Genomic DNA, 18,703 nt, shown 5'->3' with positions numbered 1-18,703 from the left:
CATAAATTTGGGTATGTTGTGTTATCATTTTCATTAAATTCCAGGAAGTCTTTAATTTCTTTCTTTCCTTTACCCAACTGTAATAATAAAAATAAATTTTCTTCCCATAAAGACATAGGAAAAATATAAAAAATTTAAGTTAGTTTTTATTTCTTCATGTATAATTATTTGGGTTATTATATTTTTAATATTAGCCTTTTATCATATGTGTAGTTGGTAGAAAATCTTTCCCCATTTTATAGGTTGGCTCTTTATCCAAAAAATAATGTCTTTTGCTATTCAAAAGCTTCTCAGTTTCATGAATTTCATTAATTAATTGTGAGACTTTTTGTCTGTGTTAATGGTAGTCTTTTCAAAAAGGCTTTACCTGTACAAATGAGTTCAAGGTTATTTCTCATTTTCTCTTCTACAGGTTTAAAATATCTTGTTCTATTTTTAATTCTTTGATTCACTTTCAGTTGAGTTTTGTGCTGGCTGCTATGTATGAATTTATTTGGAGTCTTCTACCTCCAGCCACCCAGTTTGAACACTACTACATTTTCAAGATCCTGTCTTGTTCTCAGTGCATACTTCTGGATTCATTTTTAAATTAATAATCCATTGTCCATAGTTGTGTGGATTTATGTCTGTCTTAAATTTAATTGCATCAGATTCCAAAGGATCAGTGTATCAGTTTTTGTGCCAATGCCCTGATGTTTTTATTTATATATCTTTGTAGTGTAACTGGATATCATGCATAGTGATACCTCTCTTAGTTCTTTTACTATCCAGGATTGTTTTAGATACCCTGGATTTTGCTTCCATAGGAAGCTGAAAGCTACTTTTTTATTATTTATGTGAATAATGTGATGGAATTTTGATGGAGATTGCATTGATTTATTAGATTGCATTTAGTAGGATAGCTATTAAGGTACCTATCACAATTAGCCATTAGGAAAACAAAAAACTACTTTAGGTTGTATCTCACTGCAGTCAAAATTTATATTATCCCAATATTCCATGATGGAAGATCAAATATTGGTGTCTGTTTAAGGAAAGAAAATTTTTCTTAGTTTTTAGTGAAAAAATAACTGATCACTTATTGGGAAAATATTTTCATGGAATAAATTGAATAATCACAAATAACAAAAACAGCAAGAGCAGAGCAGCAACTGAAGTCAATACCAACAACAACAACAGCATCACCACCAACATTAACACTGCCATTACCACCACCACCACTACAACAACAGCAATAACAGTTACATGCAGAGTAACTCCAATGGTCTTTTTATTTTTCTGGAAAATTAGCATTTTTAATGAAATCAAGCTTTTTATTTTAATTAAATTTGTTCTTTGGCTACTCGATCCATGGACATAAGGCTTTCTGATTATCCTTATACCTGATTCTTTCATCTCACTTTCCTGGCAACAGGCCACTCCCACCCCCACCACCGCAAACCCCTCCGTTTATTACAAGTTCATTTTCTACATATGTCTTGTTTGTTTTCTTCATGACCCACTGAGTTTAACCTCAGTGCTGATATTTTAATATGAGCTTAATTGCATTTCTGATTTAGTATAGATATCCACAACTATGTTACATTCTGAATGTTGGCGTGCATTGACATTTTTTTTTTCTGCCTTGGTTTAGCCTTTCACTTTAAAACTTTGGCTCTCACAAAATAGGAAATGAATTAAACTGTGATGTTAAACGTAAATATTTAACTTGTTTAAACACAAATAACAGAATATATAAATGCAATCAATAAAATAAAAACAATGGAAAGTATCAGTGGAAGAAGTTTGAAACAAAGAATGCCTCTATGAAGTTAAAGGTAGTGTTGGAAAGATCACAGTCAAGAAAAAAGGAAAGTCGTGTCAAAGAATGAAGAAGGCTTATAGGAGTTATGATACCAAAACAAAAAATCAGGAGTTCAAGTATAAGAAAAAATGTAATCTTCAAAAACTCATATAAAGATGTGGAAGAAAGTTTTCCATCTCCAAAGTCAATACATTTTTATATAATTCCAAGATTTAATATGTATTGTTTCTAAATAGTTTCAATCATCTATCTGAAATAGAAATAAAAATAAAGACACCATTGTAAATGATAAAACTACTTCAAAAAGCTTTAAGCCAGAAAATAAAGTATATTACAGAAAATTATATAAATCTGGGAACAAATAGTGCAAATGAATAGTTAATAAAAATAAACACTTTTTATGCAGAAGAATTTATGTAATTCTAATTTCTTTCAGTTCCAATCAGTATAGAACTTAAGTATCTGCCAGAACGTGATGAATATACAGATTTGGATGCTTGCAGCCAACCACTGGACTTAGCATGGGGAACTCAATGGAGGAGTTAGAAGAAGGACCGAAAGAGTTGAAAGGGTTTGCAACACCATAGAATAACAATAATATCAACCAACCAGATTCCCCAGAGAATAAATCACCAACCAAAGAGTACACATGGAGGGATCCATGGCTCCACCTGCATATGCAGCAGAGGTTGGCTTTATCGGTCATCAATGGAAGGAGAGCTGTTTTGTCCTGTAATGCGTTGATGCCTCAGTGTAGGAGACTGCCAGGGCTGTGAGTTGGGAATGGGTGGGTGGGGGAGCACACTCATAGAAGCAAGGGAAGGCAGGATAGGATAGGGGTTTGTTGTTGGGAATCCAGGAAGGGGGATAACATTTGAAATGTAAGTAAATAAAATAACTATTAATAAACTAAAAATAAAAAAGAGAGAAGTAAAAAAATAGCATAATATTGCTGTAGGAAACATACACATTCAACACAATGTTTTAGAGAAGACAGAATTGGCAGCATCGTCTGCTTTCAAATGGTACTACAAAGCTATAATAAAAATTTCTATATCTATATCTATTTATATCTATATCTATATGTACCTATCTATCTCTATATATAACTGGAAGAAGACTGACAATGTAGAATTATTTAGAAAAACAGAGAGCTAAGACCCCTTATCAGATGTTTTCAGGTAAATTATAAAATCAAAAAATATTAGAGCATTTTTGTTGTCTGAAAATATGCTAATAAAGTCTAACTAACATGATTGCCAAAGCATAAGCTGAATAAGGACAACTTCAACGAACAAACTAAAGAGGACAGGGGAAATACTAGTAGACATCAACTTTACTCAAAGTACTACAGACCAATAAGGAATGTTCAGTGAAGACAAATAATCTTCTTCAGGGAAGAACATACAATTTGGTTGTTCAGGACCAATGGTCAAACATAAAGAGAGACATACAAGTAACATTCTAGTTGTATTTATGTACAAACAAGCTATATATATATACATATATACATATATATATATATGTATACTAAGTGTGTACATATATTCATGAATAACTATATGTATGAATAAACATATGCAGGTAACAATGAAAAATAAGACATGAATTTCTTTATTTTCAATGGGATTTTATTTTAATTTTTTTGATTTTTTTTTTACCATTTCAAATATTATTCCCTTTCTTGGTTTCCCAGACAAAAGCCCCCATCCCATCTCCTTTCTTCTATAAGGGTGTTTTCTATGGTATCTTCTGGCCCTGAAATTCTCTCTTCTATCTCATGTATTTCGTTGGTGATTCTTACATCTATGACTCCTGATCTCTTCACTAGATTTTCTACATCCATGGTTGTCTTCCTTTGTGCTTTCTTTACTTTTTCTATTTCCATATTTAAATCCTGGATGGTTTTGTTCCATTCCTTCACCTGTTTGGTTTTGTTTTCTTGTAAAAATTTATTTAAGGGATTTTTGTGTTTTCTTTTTAAGGGCCTCTACTTGTTTACTTGTGTTGCCTGTATTTATTTAAGGGAGTTCTTTACACCTTTCTTAAAGTCCTCCATCATTATAAAAAAATGTGATGTTGGATCTAAATCTTGCTTTTCTGGTGTGTTTGGATATCCAGTATTTGCTTTGGTGAGAGAACTGGGCTCTGATGATGCCAAGTAGTCTTGGTTTCTGTTGCTTAGTTTCCTGTACTTACCTCTTGCCATTAGGTTGTCTCTGGTGTTAACTTGTCTTGCTGTCTCTGACAGTGGCTTGACCCTCCTGTAGGACTGTGTGTCAGCACTCCTGTAGACCTGTTTTCTTTCAGCTGGATCTGGGACCAGAGAGCTGCTCCTGAGTTTGTGTGACCTGAAGCTTTCAGGCAGGTTGCTTGACGAAGATTTTTTTCTTTTATCTTTATTAACTTGAGTATTTCTTATTTACATTTCGATTATTATTCCCCTTACCATTTTCTGGGCCAACATCCCTCTCCCCGCCCTCTATTTGAGCTTCCCCTCCCCAGCCTCCCCCATTACCACCCTCCTTCCAACAATCATGTTCACTGGGGGTTCAGTCTTGTCAGGACCAAGGGCTTCCCCTTCCACCGGTGCTCTTACTAGGCTATTCATTGCTACCTATGTGGTTGGAGCCCAGGGTCAGTCCATGTATAGTCTTTGGGTAGTGGCTTAGTCCCTGGAAGCTATGGTTGGTTTGCATTGCTGTTCATATGAGGTATTGAGCCCCTTCAAGCTCTTCCAGACCTTTCTCTGATTCCTTCAACGGGGGTCCCGTTCAGTGGAGTGCTGCTAGCATTCGCCTATGTATTTGTTGTATTCTTGGTGTGTCTCATAAGAGAGATCTACATCCGGTTTCTGTCAGCCTGCACTTCTTTGCTTCATCCATCTTATCTAATTGGGTGGCTGTATATGTATGGGCCACATGTGGGGCAGGCTCTGAGTGGGTGTTTCTTCTGCCTTTGCTCTAAATTTGCCTCCCTTCCAAGGGTTTTCTTGTTCCCGTTTTAAAGAAGGAGTGAACCATTTTCATTTCAGTCATCCTTCTTGAGTTTCATGTGTTCTGTGCATCTAGGGTAATTTAAGCATTTGGGCTAATAGCCACTTATCAATGAATGCATACCATGTGTGTTTTTCTGTGATTGGGTTACCTCACTCAGGATGATACTTTCCAGTTCCATCCATTTGCCTATGAATTTCATAAAGTCATTGTTTTTGATAGCTGAATAATATTCCATTGTGTAGATGTACCACATTTTCTGTATCCATTCCTCTGTTGGACATCTGGGTTCTACACTTGATCTTAGCCAAAAGGCCGAGAAGCTATTGGACATCTGGGTTCTTTCCAGTTTCTGCCTATTATAAATAAGGCTGCTATGAACATAGTGGAGCATGTGTCTTTGTTATATGTTGGGGCATCTTTTGGGTATATGCCCAAGAGAGATATAGCTGGTTCCTCAGGTAGATCAATGTGAAATTTTCTTAGGAACCTCCAGACTGATTTCCAGAATGGTTGTACCAGTTTGCAGTCCCACCAGCAGTGGAGGAGTGTTCCTCTTTCTCCACATCCTCGCCAGCATTTGCTGTCACCAGAGTTTTTGATCTTAGTCATTCTCACAAGTGTGAGATGAAATCTCAGGGTTGTTTTGATTTGCATTTCCCTTATGACTAAAGATGTTGAACATTTCTTTAGGTGCTTCTCAGCCATAAGGCATTCCTCAGCTGTGAATTCTTTGTTTAGCCCTGAACCACATTTCAGGGATGGATCCTACCCCTTATTGCTCCTAGGTCCGTGTGCCCAGAGGACACAGATGGCCCTAGGCAATTTCTTTTTGGGTCAGGAATGTGGGTAAAAAGTGGTTGTCTCCTCTGAATTCTCAGAATTGTCTGCACTCCTGAGGGTCCAGCTCTCTCCTCCATGGGATTTGGGAGTAGTGAGTTATGGGACTATTTTATTTCAGTTTTGGTCACAGGCAGAAGCCAGCAGGTTCCTGCTGATGACTGATCCTATATTTCTGTATCCAGCGGCCATGATTCAGGTTCCTCTTGAGTCAGGAATGTGAGAAGAAGTGGATGGAAGTGCAGTCTCCCCCGAGGTCTCAGAATTATCCACACTTCTGGGAGTTCAGCTCTCTAACTCCCTATTGGAATTTTTTAATTGGTTATTTTATTTATTTACATTTTAATGTTATTCCCCTTCCCTGTTTCCATTTCTTCTCTGAAAACTTGCTATCACCTCCCTGCTTGCTGCTTCTATACAGTAGCTACACCACCTACTCAACTACTCCTGCCTTACCGCCCTAGCATTCTCCTATGCTGGAACATCAAGCCTCTACAGAACCAAGAGTTTCCCCTCCTATTGATGCCAGATAAGGCAATTCCCTGTTACATTTGCAGCTGGAGCCAAGGGTCCCTCCATGTGTACTCTTTGATTTGTGGTTTTGTTCCTTCAAGCTCTTGTGGTTCTGGTTGGTTGATAGTATTGTTCTTCCTATGGGATTGCAAACCACTTCAGCTCCCTTAATCCTTCCACTAACTGCTTCATTGAGGTCCCAGTACTTAGTCTGATGGTTGGCTGCAAGCATCTGCATCTATATTGGCCAGGCTCTGGCTGAGCCTCTCAGGGGACAACTATGCCAGGTTCCTGTCAACAACCACTTGTCGACGTGAATTTAAAAGAGAACAAAAGGGACAATATATGGCATGGTTTGAAGAAAAGAAAGAGAATGGAGAAATAATATAATTACAGTAAAGTTGCACACATTAAATAAGTAATTAAATTCAGTCAGTCAATAGATTTTTTTGGTAAAGAAATCAAAATATAACAATGAAAATATAACAGTCTTTTTAACCAATTATGTTGATAACGTCGATATTTACATTCAGTACAATGGAGTTAGAACCTCATCTAATGCCATTGACAAAAAATTCATTCAAATGAATTAGTCTGTAATATCAGAAGCAAAACTGCCACACTGCCACAAGAAAATATTCAGAATCAGTTCTGAAAGCATGTTGTGTCATTATATCAGACTAAGCCTTTTGAATATCAAAGAAGCCAACCAACAAGGTAAACAAGTAATCCATGGGTTATCAGATTGAATCTAAAAGTTAAATGTCTAATAAAGGACTTGTATTCATAACATGTAAATAACTAAAACAATGAAGGAAGTAAAACTCTTAAATGAAAGTGGACAAATTAAATATGTGTATATTGAAAGGGAACATATTCATGCCCAAGAGTTGTGTGAAGACTGCTCAAAATTAACAATTATTGAGGAAATATGTACTAAATCCAGGAAGAGAAGTAACCTTCATATTTGTTACCTCATCTATTTTCAGAAAGATGAAAATACCTAGTGTTCAATAGACCTGATAAAAGATTCTTTCCTCTCTGACTTTGGAAGTATAAACTAGTGCAGCCATGTTGGAAAATGCAGTTCAATGTTGTAATTGTATGATAATTTCAAAAAAAAATCAAAGGTGTAACAAAAATAAAATGATAACCCAGTACTTTCATGTTGGACATATACAAAGGAAACAAAGCAAACATGCCAGAGAAATTTCTACACCACCATGCAGACTTCATCATCATTTAAATAGATAATGTATAAAATCAGTCAAAGTAGATGATAAAACATACGTAAAGCAAATCTACCATTGATTCCTATATATCTATTATCTGTCTATGCATCTATAATTTATCTATCTGTCTGTCCATCAATATCTATTTATCTATCCATCAATCTATCTTTCTAATTATCCATCATCTATCTATCAGCTGTAAATCAGAGATAAATGATCCACAAACAAACAATGAAGGAAGTAAATGTTTTCATTTTCACCAACTTGGATCAACCTAGAAAGGACTATGTTAAATAAAATAAGCCAGGCCTATAAATATGATTATTTTATGACTTTAATCATATATAAAATTTTTAAAACTCAAAATCCTATAAGCAAAATTATATTGTTGCTAGCATAGTTTGGGTATAAGGAACTTTTTTTCTCAAAAGATGAAACATTTGTATTGCATGGGAATAATAACTTTATTGGATATATTAATCATTGTCATATGTATAATTAACAATAATATGTGGTTTCCTTAGAATAACAAAACTACATAAAGGTATAAAGATTTTAAAAGTTCTTCAGTGCCTTCTGCCTTTCCCAGTTATAATTCTATGCATGCACATAATCGACAGTTCACCTTGTGTATTTCTCTATAGGGACAAAGTGTGAAAGGGTTTAGAAAGAGGATGATAATCATTAAAATGGAGTGAAATTTTGTGATACCATTAACCTAATTAGTATCAACCATTAGAACTCTGACATTGATGAAATGGCTCAAATAAGCAAAGGCAATTGCTTGATGTTAATATGCAATTTCCTTGAAGAAATATGTAAATGGTTACCTTTGCACACAGTATTATAGCGTCAAATGATATTTAACTCAATCTAGCAAATGTTTTTTTTTTTAGAAAGTTTGATGTATGTCTAAATCATAGTGAAAACTTTGAATTAATGTAGATTCCAAATTACAGAAGTATGAGTGATCAGTAAAATCAAGTGGGAAATAATTTATTCCGTTACCTGACCTTATGATCTGCCATACTCTCTGGTACTGGGAGAGTGAATCTGTTTTCTACAGTGTTGCAGTACTGTGGGTTGTCTAAACCAATCAATACTCTTCCAGAATGAAGAGTCACAAGCTTGAAACCTATGTACTTAAAATCTGGTTCAAGAAGAGTAGTGATTTTTATTAATTAAATAACCTACCTGCAATTGCCTTATAGATATTTTTCCAGATAATACAGGGAGTTGTCTAGTTACAATATCATATTATTTTATTATACTTATAAAAATGACGACACTGTTAGCATGCTTTTATCATATAAAATATTCAGTTCTTTTGTGTGTTAAAAATAATTCTGAAACAAGTTAATTATATTTACTGGCTCAACAACAGCCATTGATTTAAAGACAAATCGTTTAATATGCAGTAACATTGAAAACTATATAAAATTTCCATTTCTTGCTCTCATATTTAACAATACTTGATTAAAATTTGTAAATAGCACATCATTATAAATCCTAATCATTAAATCCAGTCAGTAAAGTAGCATAAAATCTGTGAGGATGACTAACATTCACTTGGGTAAATTTCCTCTTGAATCAAAAATAGAGTAAACCTATATATTAAATGTGAAGATTATATTCACTCCATAGTAGGTTATAATAACACATGTAAACTAAATGGGCTTGTTATGACCTTAACTTAAGTATGTCCCATGAAGTAGTCTGTTTATGGAGTGCAATCATAAAGAACATTGGAAAGATGTGCAGAAGACATTTTCAATCAAGTCATTTTAGAAAGGTTTTGCAATTAGTGTTATCTGTTGTATTAAACTGAAAAACTAATATCATCCAATAATTTATTGATCTCTGCTTGACTATAAGAAGGATAAGTAAAGAAGTCTTATATGTTGCCTTAATGTTTTAGAATTATTTTTCTATACATTATATTTTTACATTTTTCCCGTGTGGAATTTTTTTCAAGTCCATGGTCTTGCATATGAAAGACAAGATTTCAACCACTGAGGTACTGGCTCATTCTAACTTCTGTTCCTTGGGACAGATACTCCCAGAAGATGTCCACCCATTTACCCCTTTCATCACTGGTAAGTCCAATGTCTCTCATTAATTAGGCCACTACTCTATATTCTTGTGAGATAAAAACCAAAGTCATTTCACTTTGTGATTATTAATGTAGTACAGGAATGTTTTAATTGTCCCTTTGAGATCCATTTTACTATAGTACTAAGCAATGTGGCTCAAGGCACTGTCTCTGGGGCAGTCTGGATTTGAATGAGGACTAGAACTCCTGGTGAATAATAAATATGCAGGCACTGATGTTCAAGAAATCATAGAAAAGATACTTAGGATTGGAACTGAGTGTGGTTACTGTCTGTGTGTTTAGTTTTTTTTTTCTGTTGATTTAATACAAGCCTCTTCTTAAACATCCCAGCCAAGCACTGAAGTGAGTATTTGTGAAAGTTCTAAACATGAAATTGTGGCACAAATAAGGATATTCATTAGCTAAATAATGCATTTATTTATTGATTCAACCATGGCATAAAATTATCTGCATGTTATAATTTAGTTATATTTAATTCAAACAAAAATTTAAAATAAATTTACTCTTATTATTGACATTATAATTTTTCTCTTCATGAAAAATTTGCACAAAACAAACTGGAAATGCTTCTCAGTACTCCAGAATACAATCCTCAAAATAAAAAACAAACAAGTAGATAATAGCATGAGACTGGAGTTCAAAAGAATGCCCATTGATGAATACACTATGAATCATGTGAATGGTTGGAAAACTGCCTTGCAATAACCTGATAAGGTAATTTTTAACTAGTATGACACCTCTCAGAATAAAAAAGGTTTGTGGAAAAATTTCATTCCCTTATTTGATGCAAAAATAAGCAACTCTGGACTAAAACAGGAGCAGGTTATTCATAAATTAAAATTTGTTTTAAAAATAAAGCAAGAAATGTTTTTCAAGTGTTGTGTATTGTTGAAATTCACAGACAAGCACACGACCTGAGATCTCCTGTGGTGTTCACCTGTTCCAAAATTTGAGCCTGAATTGTCTTTAAGTGCAGAGGCCCCTTCAGTATCCAAGCTAATTTTAGTGTGACCTAGATGATGACAATTTAGGGTAAAGGCAAGACAAGTATGTAAGTATTGTCACATTAAGCATATTTTATCTTTTTGTTTTGGGGAGGTTCATCCTCTGTGGATCAGACTGGAATAAAATATATTATTCCGGCTGGGCTGGCCTCAAATTTGCTATAATCTCCCTGCCTTTATCTTCTTGAGTTCTGAGATGATAGGTCTTTATCAGCATATGAATATTAGCTCATTTATTTTATTTTTATAAGTTACATTCTTTCTATCGAGTCAATATCTTAACTTCTTAATTTACCAGGTTCACTTTGAAACCTATAAAGGTCAGGAACCTCCTTTGTGTTAGTGATTCACAATGACAGAAGGTAAGCTAAAGAAAATGTTTTTAAGAAATGCTTAAATGTGAACTTTTGACAGTGCTTACTAGAGAACTGTCTAGAATGTAGGCGTCTGACAGAAATCACTCAAGAATAGGAACAGACAGAATAATTTCCTCTATCTGATTTCAATGAAAGCTCAAAGACTGCTGTTTTATGCTTGTAGCATCTTAGGTGGGCAGCCCTCTACAAGTGTGCTTATGCCCATTATAACAGCAGTGATGCTGAAAATATCTAAAGGCAGAAATGGCAGAAATGATGCAGGATGACTGAGATCTAGGAATTGTTAATTACTTAACTTTGGTGCATTGATTACATGTTGTTATTAGATGTTGTGGATCCAGATACCCATGTCATTATAGTCACTGTATGATATGAGCATGTTGGCTAAGTCTATTAATATGAAAAATTATTATTATATAAACTAAGGACAGTAATATTGTGGGTCGTAATTTTATCCTATGATTAAATAGATATCTTTATGAATTAAAGAAAAAATATATCACTATGAAATCAACTATTGTTTTAATACTCTGTGACCTAGTATCCTTAAAATACAAGTAGGCTTTGAAATTGCCCAACTGGGCAGAGTTTGCCACTATTTTCTCAGCATTTTGCAGTAATCATTTGAAAACAAGCCTATTTAAGTAATCTCTGTGGTTATAGATATTGCTTGACTTTATATTTTCTCACAGATCAACTAATAGTGTAAGGTAAATCTTGATATAGTTAGCTAAATCAATATATTTTGAAAACAAAGAATTTTAAAACTATTATCATGTCAAGATTGATAACATAAGTGTCTCTTACAAATTAATTCTCTTGCTGGAATTCGGGATATTTTTTGAGAGTAAATGAATTCTACATATCACTTCTTCCCTTAGAAGTGCGATTTGTTCCTATTGACTATCCACAAGATAACCTCTTGGAATATAATAGTATCTACACATTCAATATTCTTATATTTCACAGAAATAAACTTGTGTATCTGTAAGCCATCACTCTCTCTTTAGGAAACCAGTTGCCACATTCTGGAATATAGTTTATATTCCACCCTTCTTACCTATTAATTTCAATGTTTTTATCATGTAATTTTTCTACTCTGTTTCATGATTTTCAAAAGATGCTTATTTGTGAAGAGAATACTACATTTATATGACCTCAAAGTAGAAGCCAGAAGAAAAAGAACTCTGTATGAAGAAGGCATGCAGGAAATATGAAGAGCCGTGTCACTGGTAAACATAGACACATTTCAGGTAAGACTGAGCCAGGACAAAGTTATGACCAAGGGGTTACAGATCCTACAGTCAAATTAAATATGCTATTACTGAGCACAATTTTTATACAATATACCTATCATTTTATAAAATTATTATTTTGCTATTTTATTATTCAGTTAACTCCAAAATGGGACCATCTATTATACTCATTACAATATAACATAATACAAAACTATAGTAAATAGTAAGAAATGTTACATTTAAAAATTTGCTCAAAAAAGTATGTTCCTTGTAAGCAGAATTGACGAGATATAAATTATTGCACAAACCTACTTTCTTTCTTTATGATACTTCCATTTCACTATTTTTAGCAATATTGTGAGAAAAAATGTCCATTGAATATACAAACCAAAATTACTATTTGTCACTAATAATTAATAATAAATTATCAATCATTTTACATTAAAATTCCAAGTTCATTTACTAAAATGGCAATTTTAAAAACAATATTCAATGGGACTAAATAAAAATCTTAATTATATTTTCATGTGTTCCCAGAATTGAGCTAATATTTCATAGTCATTATTTAATAATCAAAGAAATTCAAAGTGATGCCTTTCATTTCTATTTCATCATTCAATACATATTGAGAATTGAAGACAATATTTATGAATGCTCACCACTTTTCTGCTCTGTATTTCTATGAGATGCATATTTTAAAACTCTAGATAGAATCTCTTTTAGGGGATCTTAAATTTTTACCATCAATATTTATTTCTTTTAAAGCTGCAGAGTATTTCATTGTGTAATGTACCATATTACATCAGTTCATTAATTCATTGAGGGGCACTTAATTGACTCCATAGAGCTTCTACTGTGAATATTATTGCAATGAGAATAAAAGTAAAAAAAAAATTAGACATTCTGATTCAATATGAGTGAATGTATTCCCAAGAGAAGAAATGTTAGACCACCAAGTAATTTTATTTTTACTGTATTTTTGAGACTTTCAGGTTATTTTGGCACCTTATCAATAATTTATATTTTTAGAAAAAGTGCATAAATGTTCATTTCCTCATATTTACTAAACCTAGTTATCATTCCATTTTGGTCATAGCTTTATAATATGCTATAACACATCTATTTGTATCACTAAAGTTTTAATTTCCATTTATTTGATGATCAGAAATTTAAAGCACTTTTCTACATGTCTTTGAATTTCATATTTCTTCTTCTGTGAAGTTTCTGTTAATAATATATGTTAGCTTATAAAAAATATTTGCTTTCTTTCCTTTGAGTTGTTTTGCTTCCTTGTATGTTTGGAATAATGGCCCCTTTTCAGAAAGTTATGGCTTGAACTTATTTTTCTATAAAATGAGGCCTCTGTCCACTTTATTAATTACTTCCTGTGCTGTGAGTTAGAATTTACTTAGCAGGCTTCCGAATGCTTCATTTGCCTATGTTGTGGGATCTCTATTCAAGAAACCCTTGCTTACCCTATGTTCATAAAACAGATATTCTCTGCTTTTATGCTGTGAGATAAGAGTTAAAAAGGCATCATTGTTTGTGTGGCTGACAGTTTTTTTCAGTGCCATTTACTGAACACACCCATCAACACTGTGTGTCCTGACACATCATAGAAAAGGCAATTGGTCTAATACTTGGTTTCATTTTGGAGTTTGTAAGCTTGTTGAATTAGCAAATATTCTTTGGTGTTTGAAAAATCAGTCTCAGCTAATACAAAAGGCAAATTTTAAAATATGCTAAAACAGAAGTATGAGAAAAGAGAAATATGGATAAAAATGTAAAGATTTGTATAGAGAAAACATTTTTAATTATTTAATGGACTTTTTGGTGGTTACAATTAATAATAATATACCCAATTTGATTTTTAATAATTGTACATCAAAAGTAGTAACTTCATAAAGTGTAATGTTAATTCAGTTAAATCTACCCCAAATAGGTTATTACATAGTGTGTAAAAATTCATATGATTATTATTTGTCTTTTAAAACATTAATGTAAAAAATATCAAATTCCTAATATATAGATATAAGGTTTAAGGAACACATATGTCTACTTATAAAAGCATATTTCTAAAAGAATTTTATTAATTTTTCTTTGCTCAAAATTCACTAATGCAAAATTAATTACTCTGGAAAATAAGTCAAAGCATACGCTTTGACACTTAGGTTCTCCAAAATATAATGTCCTGGTGACAGAGGCAGCCCTCTTTTCTCTAGATATCATAGCTCAAGGGATTCATGACTGAGTGAAAAGCATGAAGTAAAACACAAACATAACTAATGTCCCTTGCAGAATTATAAACAAACTATTGACAGCTGTTTGATTTTCTATAGGTTGGAAATTATATTTTCACTTTAAAGTAATAATGACACTCTAACAATAAAAATGTAAACAATATTTTTTATATTGAGAGGTAGCCTTCATTTAATTCTCAAAGTCATGGAATAATACCTAGTTTAGCCTCTTGGAATGTATTTTGCTTGGCAATAGGGTATAATCAAAGAAATCCATGGCTTCCGTAGCATAAATGAAGTGGTTTTTTGGGGAAGCCGGAACCATAAGTATCTGGATGTTTCAGCCTTAGTTTAACTTGAATGTGGCACAAAGGAGCAGAATTGCTCATCTCCTTATGAATTTACAAGATTCTATAAAATTTTATGTTTTATTTTTGACTGAGATTTTTATCTCTCCCCCCTTGACTCATACAGGATTAGTGGCAAACTAGTAAGTAATAATTTCATGGATTAATCATATTGATAAATAATTTCATTTCTACTAATTAATCATAATTTTAAATAAAAGTTTGAAGTAATATTTTTTATTATTATAGGAACAATTTTTACTTGACTATCTGCTTGACTAGGCCAGGACTACTCTTTGTCTTTCTTTAGTTTCCATAATTTTCAAATATAATAAATATTAAAACCATTATTTTAATAACATGGTGTGTATATGTATATACATATTATTATTATTGAAATTGTCTTCACTATATCTTCACTCTAAAATAATAATGATTATTTACTCAGGAGTAGTATAATAGTATCAGATGGTAGAAACTTAAACAGTCATTTCCATAATGACTGTAAGAAATTGCTTCCCCAAACTCCAGTAACACATAAAGAATCCTTTTTCCTGCATTACTATTATTACTTTTGTTGTTTGTTTTCTTGAACATAACTAATCTTACTAAGAGTGAGGTTTGTGTTTTTTTCTCCACAGATTAAATATTTCAACTATTTTTCATGTATTCATTGTCCATCTATATTGATTTTTCCAAGTTATTTGTTTAAACTATTTGTCTCTTTATTACCTGGGCTAATTGTTATTTTTGTGTGTGGTCTTCAAGTTTTGGATATATTCTGGATATCAATTTTTTGAAGAATGAGTAGATAGAAAAAACGTAAAGACTTTCTCTCATTATTTGGACCAGTGTCCCACATGCAGTTGCTTCCTTCACCTTGAAGAATGCTTGAAATTATAATTATATTATGGTTAAATTAAATGTATTATAATTAAATCTAAGAAAATTATAATTTTTCAGGATTTCTAAAATGGATTGTAGATTAAACAAAAGTTATGTTTGTTCCTTCTGTTCTCAACAGTTGCAGAAAAACTTATCTGAAGCCTAAATCAGTTAGTCAAAGAGGGGAATTAAGACTTACCTCTCAAGTTTGAGAATTTGCAGAAAATTTTTCTCACTTTTGCCTTTATTTAAATATGGTAAAATAAATATATGAATCACACGTAAAATTTTATTAACAGATTTACAATTCTTGCAACACTTAATATAATACCTTGTCACAGTGGTCTTAAAACTCTAGAGTTGACCTGCCTTATTGACAGTGCATAAAAAGTTAGTCTATCAATGTAAATATACAAAAATTTAATACAAGATATTTGTATTATATAAGAAGATACTTTGGAAAGAAGTAATATAGTGCACTGATTCTATATTTTGCCCTCATCTCTTCTTTGACTATTCTGAAGAAACACTGATTAATTTTCAATAGAATATTGCATCTGTTTATTCCAAGATTGGTAGAAGACTATGAACCCATGGAAGTTATATGATATATAACTAGGATATTAAAAATGGCATTACCTTGAATTTCATGGCAACAATTATTTTACATATTTTATTCAATTTACTCATGACCTAAAAAACTATACCAAAACCATTTGAATATTTGTATGAGTGTTTGGAGTACAGTAAGTCTGTCTATCTGGGATTTCAAGATACAACTCAAGATAGTATGCTAAATGGATTCTTTTTATTCATATTCATTACATTTATTCTCATTGATTTTTACGGTTTCAAATATCTTTCTTATATATTTGTCAAACAGAGTCATCTAAACAACATTGTTTACTCAACTAAATTTTTAGAATATGTGTTTTTGTGTCATATTTCTATATTGACAGACTGGAAATTAAAATTATATTCAGGCAAATGTCAAGTAAAATGTTGATATTAAAAGTATTGATAATATGATCTTTCTTCTATTTTTATGCTCATTATTGCCTTCAGTTTATTTAAGTTATCCATGGAAGAAAAGAAATCAGAGAATGGAATCTGGAGAATAGAGGGTATTGCCTGGAAATCGGTATTCCGTCATAGAGAAAATTATGCTACAAAGTTGCACACCAATAGTGAAACATCATACACCCCAAATTATCATGTTCAACAGTCTTTGACTCTCTACTGACCACACTGATAGTTAGTTTCTGTGTAACCACTCATGCACAATGAACTTCAGCATTGTTAATGAGTTTATGATTTTGGGACTTACTCAAAAATCTGAACTTCAGGGAATACTTTTCATTGTTTTCCTTTGTATCTACCTTGTAGCTCTTCTTGGTAATTTGCTAATTGTTGTTGCCATAATCTATAACACCACCTTGCACACACCCATGTATATTCTCCTTCTGGCCCTGGCTGTGGTGGACATAATCTGTACTACAAGCATCATCCCAAAAATGTTGGGAACAATGTTAACTTCAGAAAATTCGATTTCATATGGGGGCTGCATGTCCCAGCTCTTCTTTTTTACATGGTCCTTAGGGGCTGAGATGGTGCTCTTCACTACCATGGCCTATGACCGCTATGTGGCCATTTGCTTCCCACTTCGGTATAGTACTATTATGAACCACTATACATGTGTAGCCTTGCTCAGCATTGTCATGGCTATTGCAGTAACCAATTCCTGGGTTCACACTGGTCTTATTCTAAGGCTGACTTTCTGTGGGCCAAATACCATTGATCACTTCTTCTGTGAAATACCCCCACTGCTTGCTTTGTCCTGCAGTCCTGTAAGAGTTAATGAGGTGATGGTGTATGTTGCTGATATCACACTTGCTGTGGGAGACTTCACTCTAACTTGCATTTCCTATGGATTTATTATTGCTGCTATTCTTCGCATCCGTACCACGGAAGGCAAGAAGAAAGCCTTCTCTACATGCTCATCTCACCTCATGGTGGTGTCCCTTTACTATTCTCCTGTAATCTACACCTACATTCGACCTGCATCCAGCTATACCTTTGAGAAAGACAAGGTAGTAGCTGCACTATATACTTTAGTAACTCCTACATTGAATCCAATAGTATACAGCTTTAGAAACAAGGAGATGCAGTCAGGAATTAGGAAAGTATTTGCATTTCTAAAAGGTTAATGGTTTCAGAGTGGAATACAAACTTAGTCCAGTAAAATCATCTCCTGTAAAATCTCAAATTCATATCTTTTCTTTTATGAGTACCCACTTCACATGTAAGTGTGGTATCTAAAATCCATTTCTGTTTTAAAAAGTCACAGAATTGATCCAGAGTAGAATTCATATATAGCAATGATAATCACATTAGAATATATAAGCAATATCAAAAGGGCCATTTCAAATACTTTAAGGCACCAACTCATGTGCTTCCTTTAGTTTCAGCGAACACCTCTTCACCAATATAGTCATATAGAAAAATGAACTTTTCACACGAGATATATTCAGATTTTGGGCTTACAGATGATCTAAATAATTGGAAAATTTCAGAATCTATTAAACAATCCATTAAAATATTATAAAAATTTTATTAAAATAATTAAGTGTTTTATTTTTATTTCATGACTGAAAACCAAACCATATATTTGATACATAAAAGAAGTAAAGACTGAAACATAAAACTCTCATGGTGAGAAGCTGGTGATATAGATTTATAGACAAGAATGTTTGCTGTGGAAGGAATAGTACCTGTGTTCAAAAACCCAGCACAGATATAAAATATAGACATGTCCACATATGCATGTCACTGCAGTGTTAGTAGCCAAGGACAGGCAGATCCAATTAGATTAGCCAAAATATTCAGGTTAAGTGAGAGATTCTAGCCTTATGAATATATGAGCACAAATACACCATAAATATTAATTAATACTTCTATTATAAAGTCTAATGATGTAATAACACTGAGCAATGATCATTGATAGATTCTGAAATTGACTGAAAACATGATATAAACAAAATAATAAAACATTCACAGTATAGTAGATTTCATTGAAATTATAGGTTTGATATAACGCGACACTACTAAAGTTTA

At 32.8% G+C, this 18,703-nt stretch overlaps 1 protein-coding gene across 1 annotated transcript; it reads left to right on the top strand.

Moving 5' to 3' along the window:
* Nucleotides 1–16,872: 16,872 nt before the first annotated feature.
* On the top strand, nucleotides 16,873–17,796 carry Or13g1 (olfactory receptor family 13 subfamily G member 1). Its single transcript, NM_001000540.1, is given in 1 exon segment — nucleotides 16,873–17,796. A coding segment is annotated over 1 exon segment (924 nt).
* The last annotated feature ends 907 nt before the right edge of the window (nucleotides 17,797–18,703 follow it).

The sequence above is a fragment of the Rattus norvegicus genome, chromosome 1 (genome assembly GCF_021556685.1).
Source record: "Rattus norvegicus strain SHRSP/BbbUtx chromosome 1, alternate assembly SHRSP_T2T, whole genome shotgun sequence".
Taxonomy (NCBI): domain Eukaryota; kingdom Metazoa; phylum Chordata; class Mammalia; order Rodentia; family Muridae; genus Rattus; species Rattus norvegicus.
This window is presented reverse-complemented; position numbering and strand designations above follow the sequence as displayed.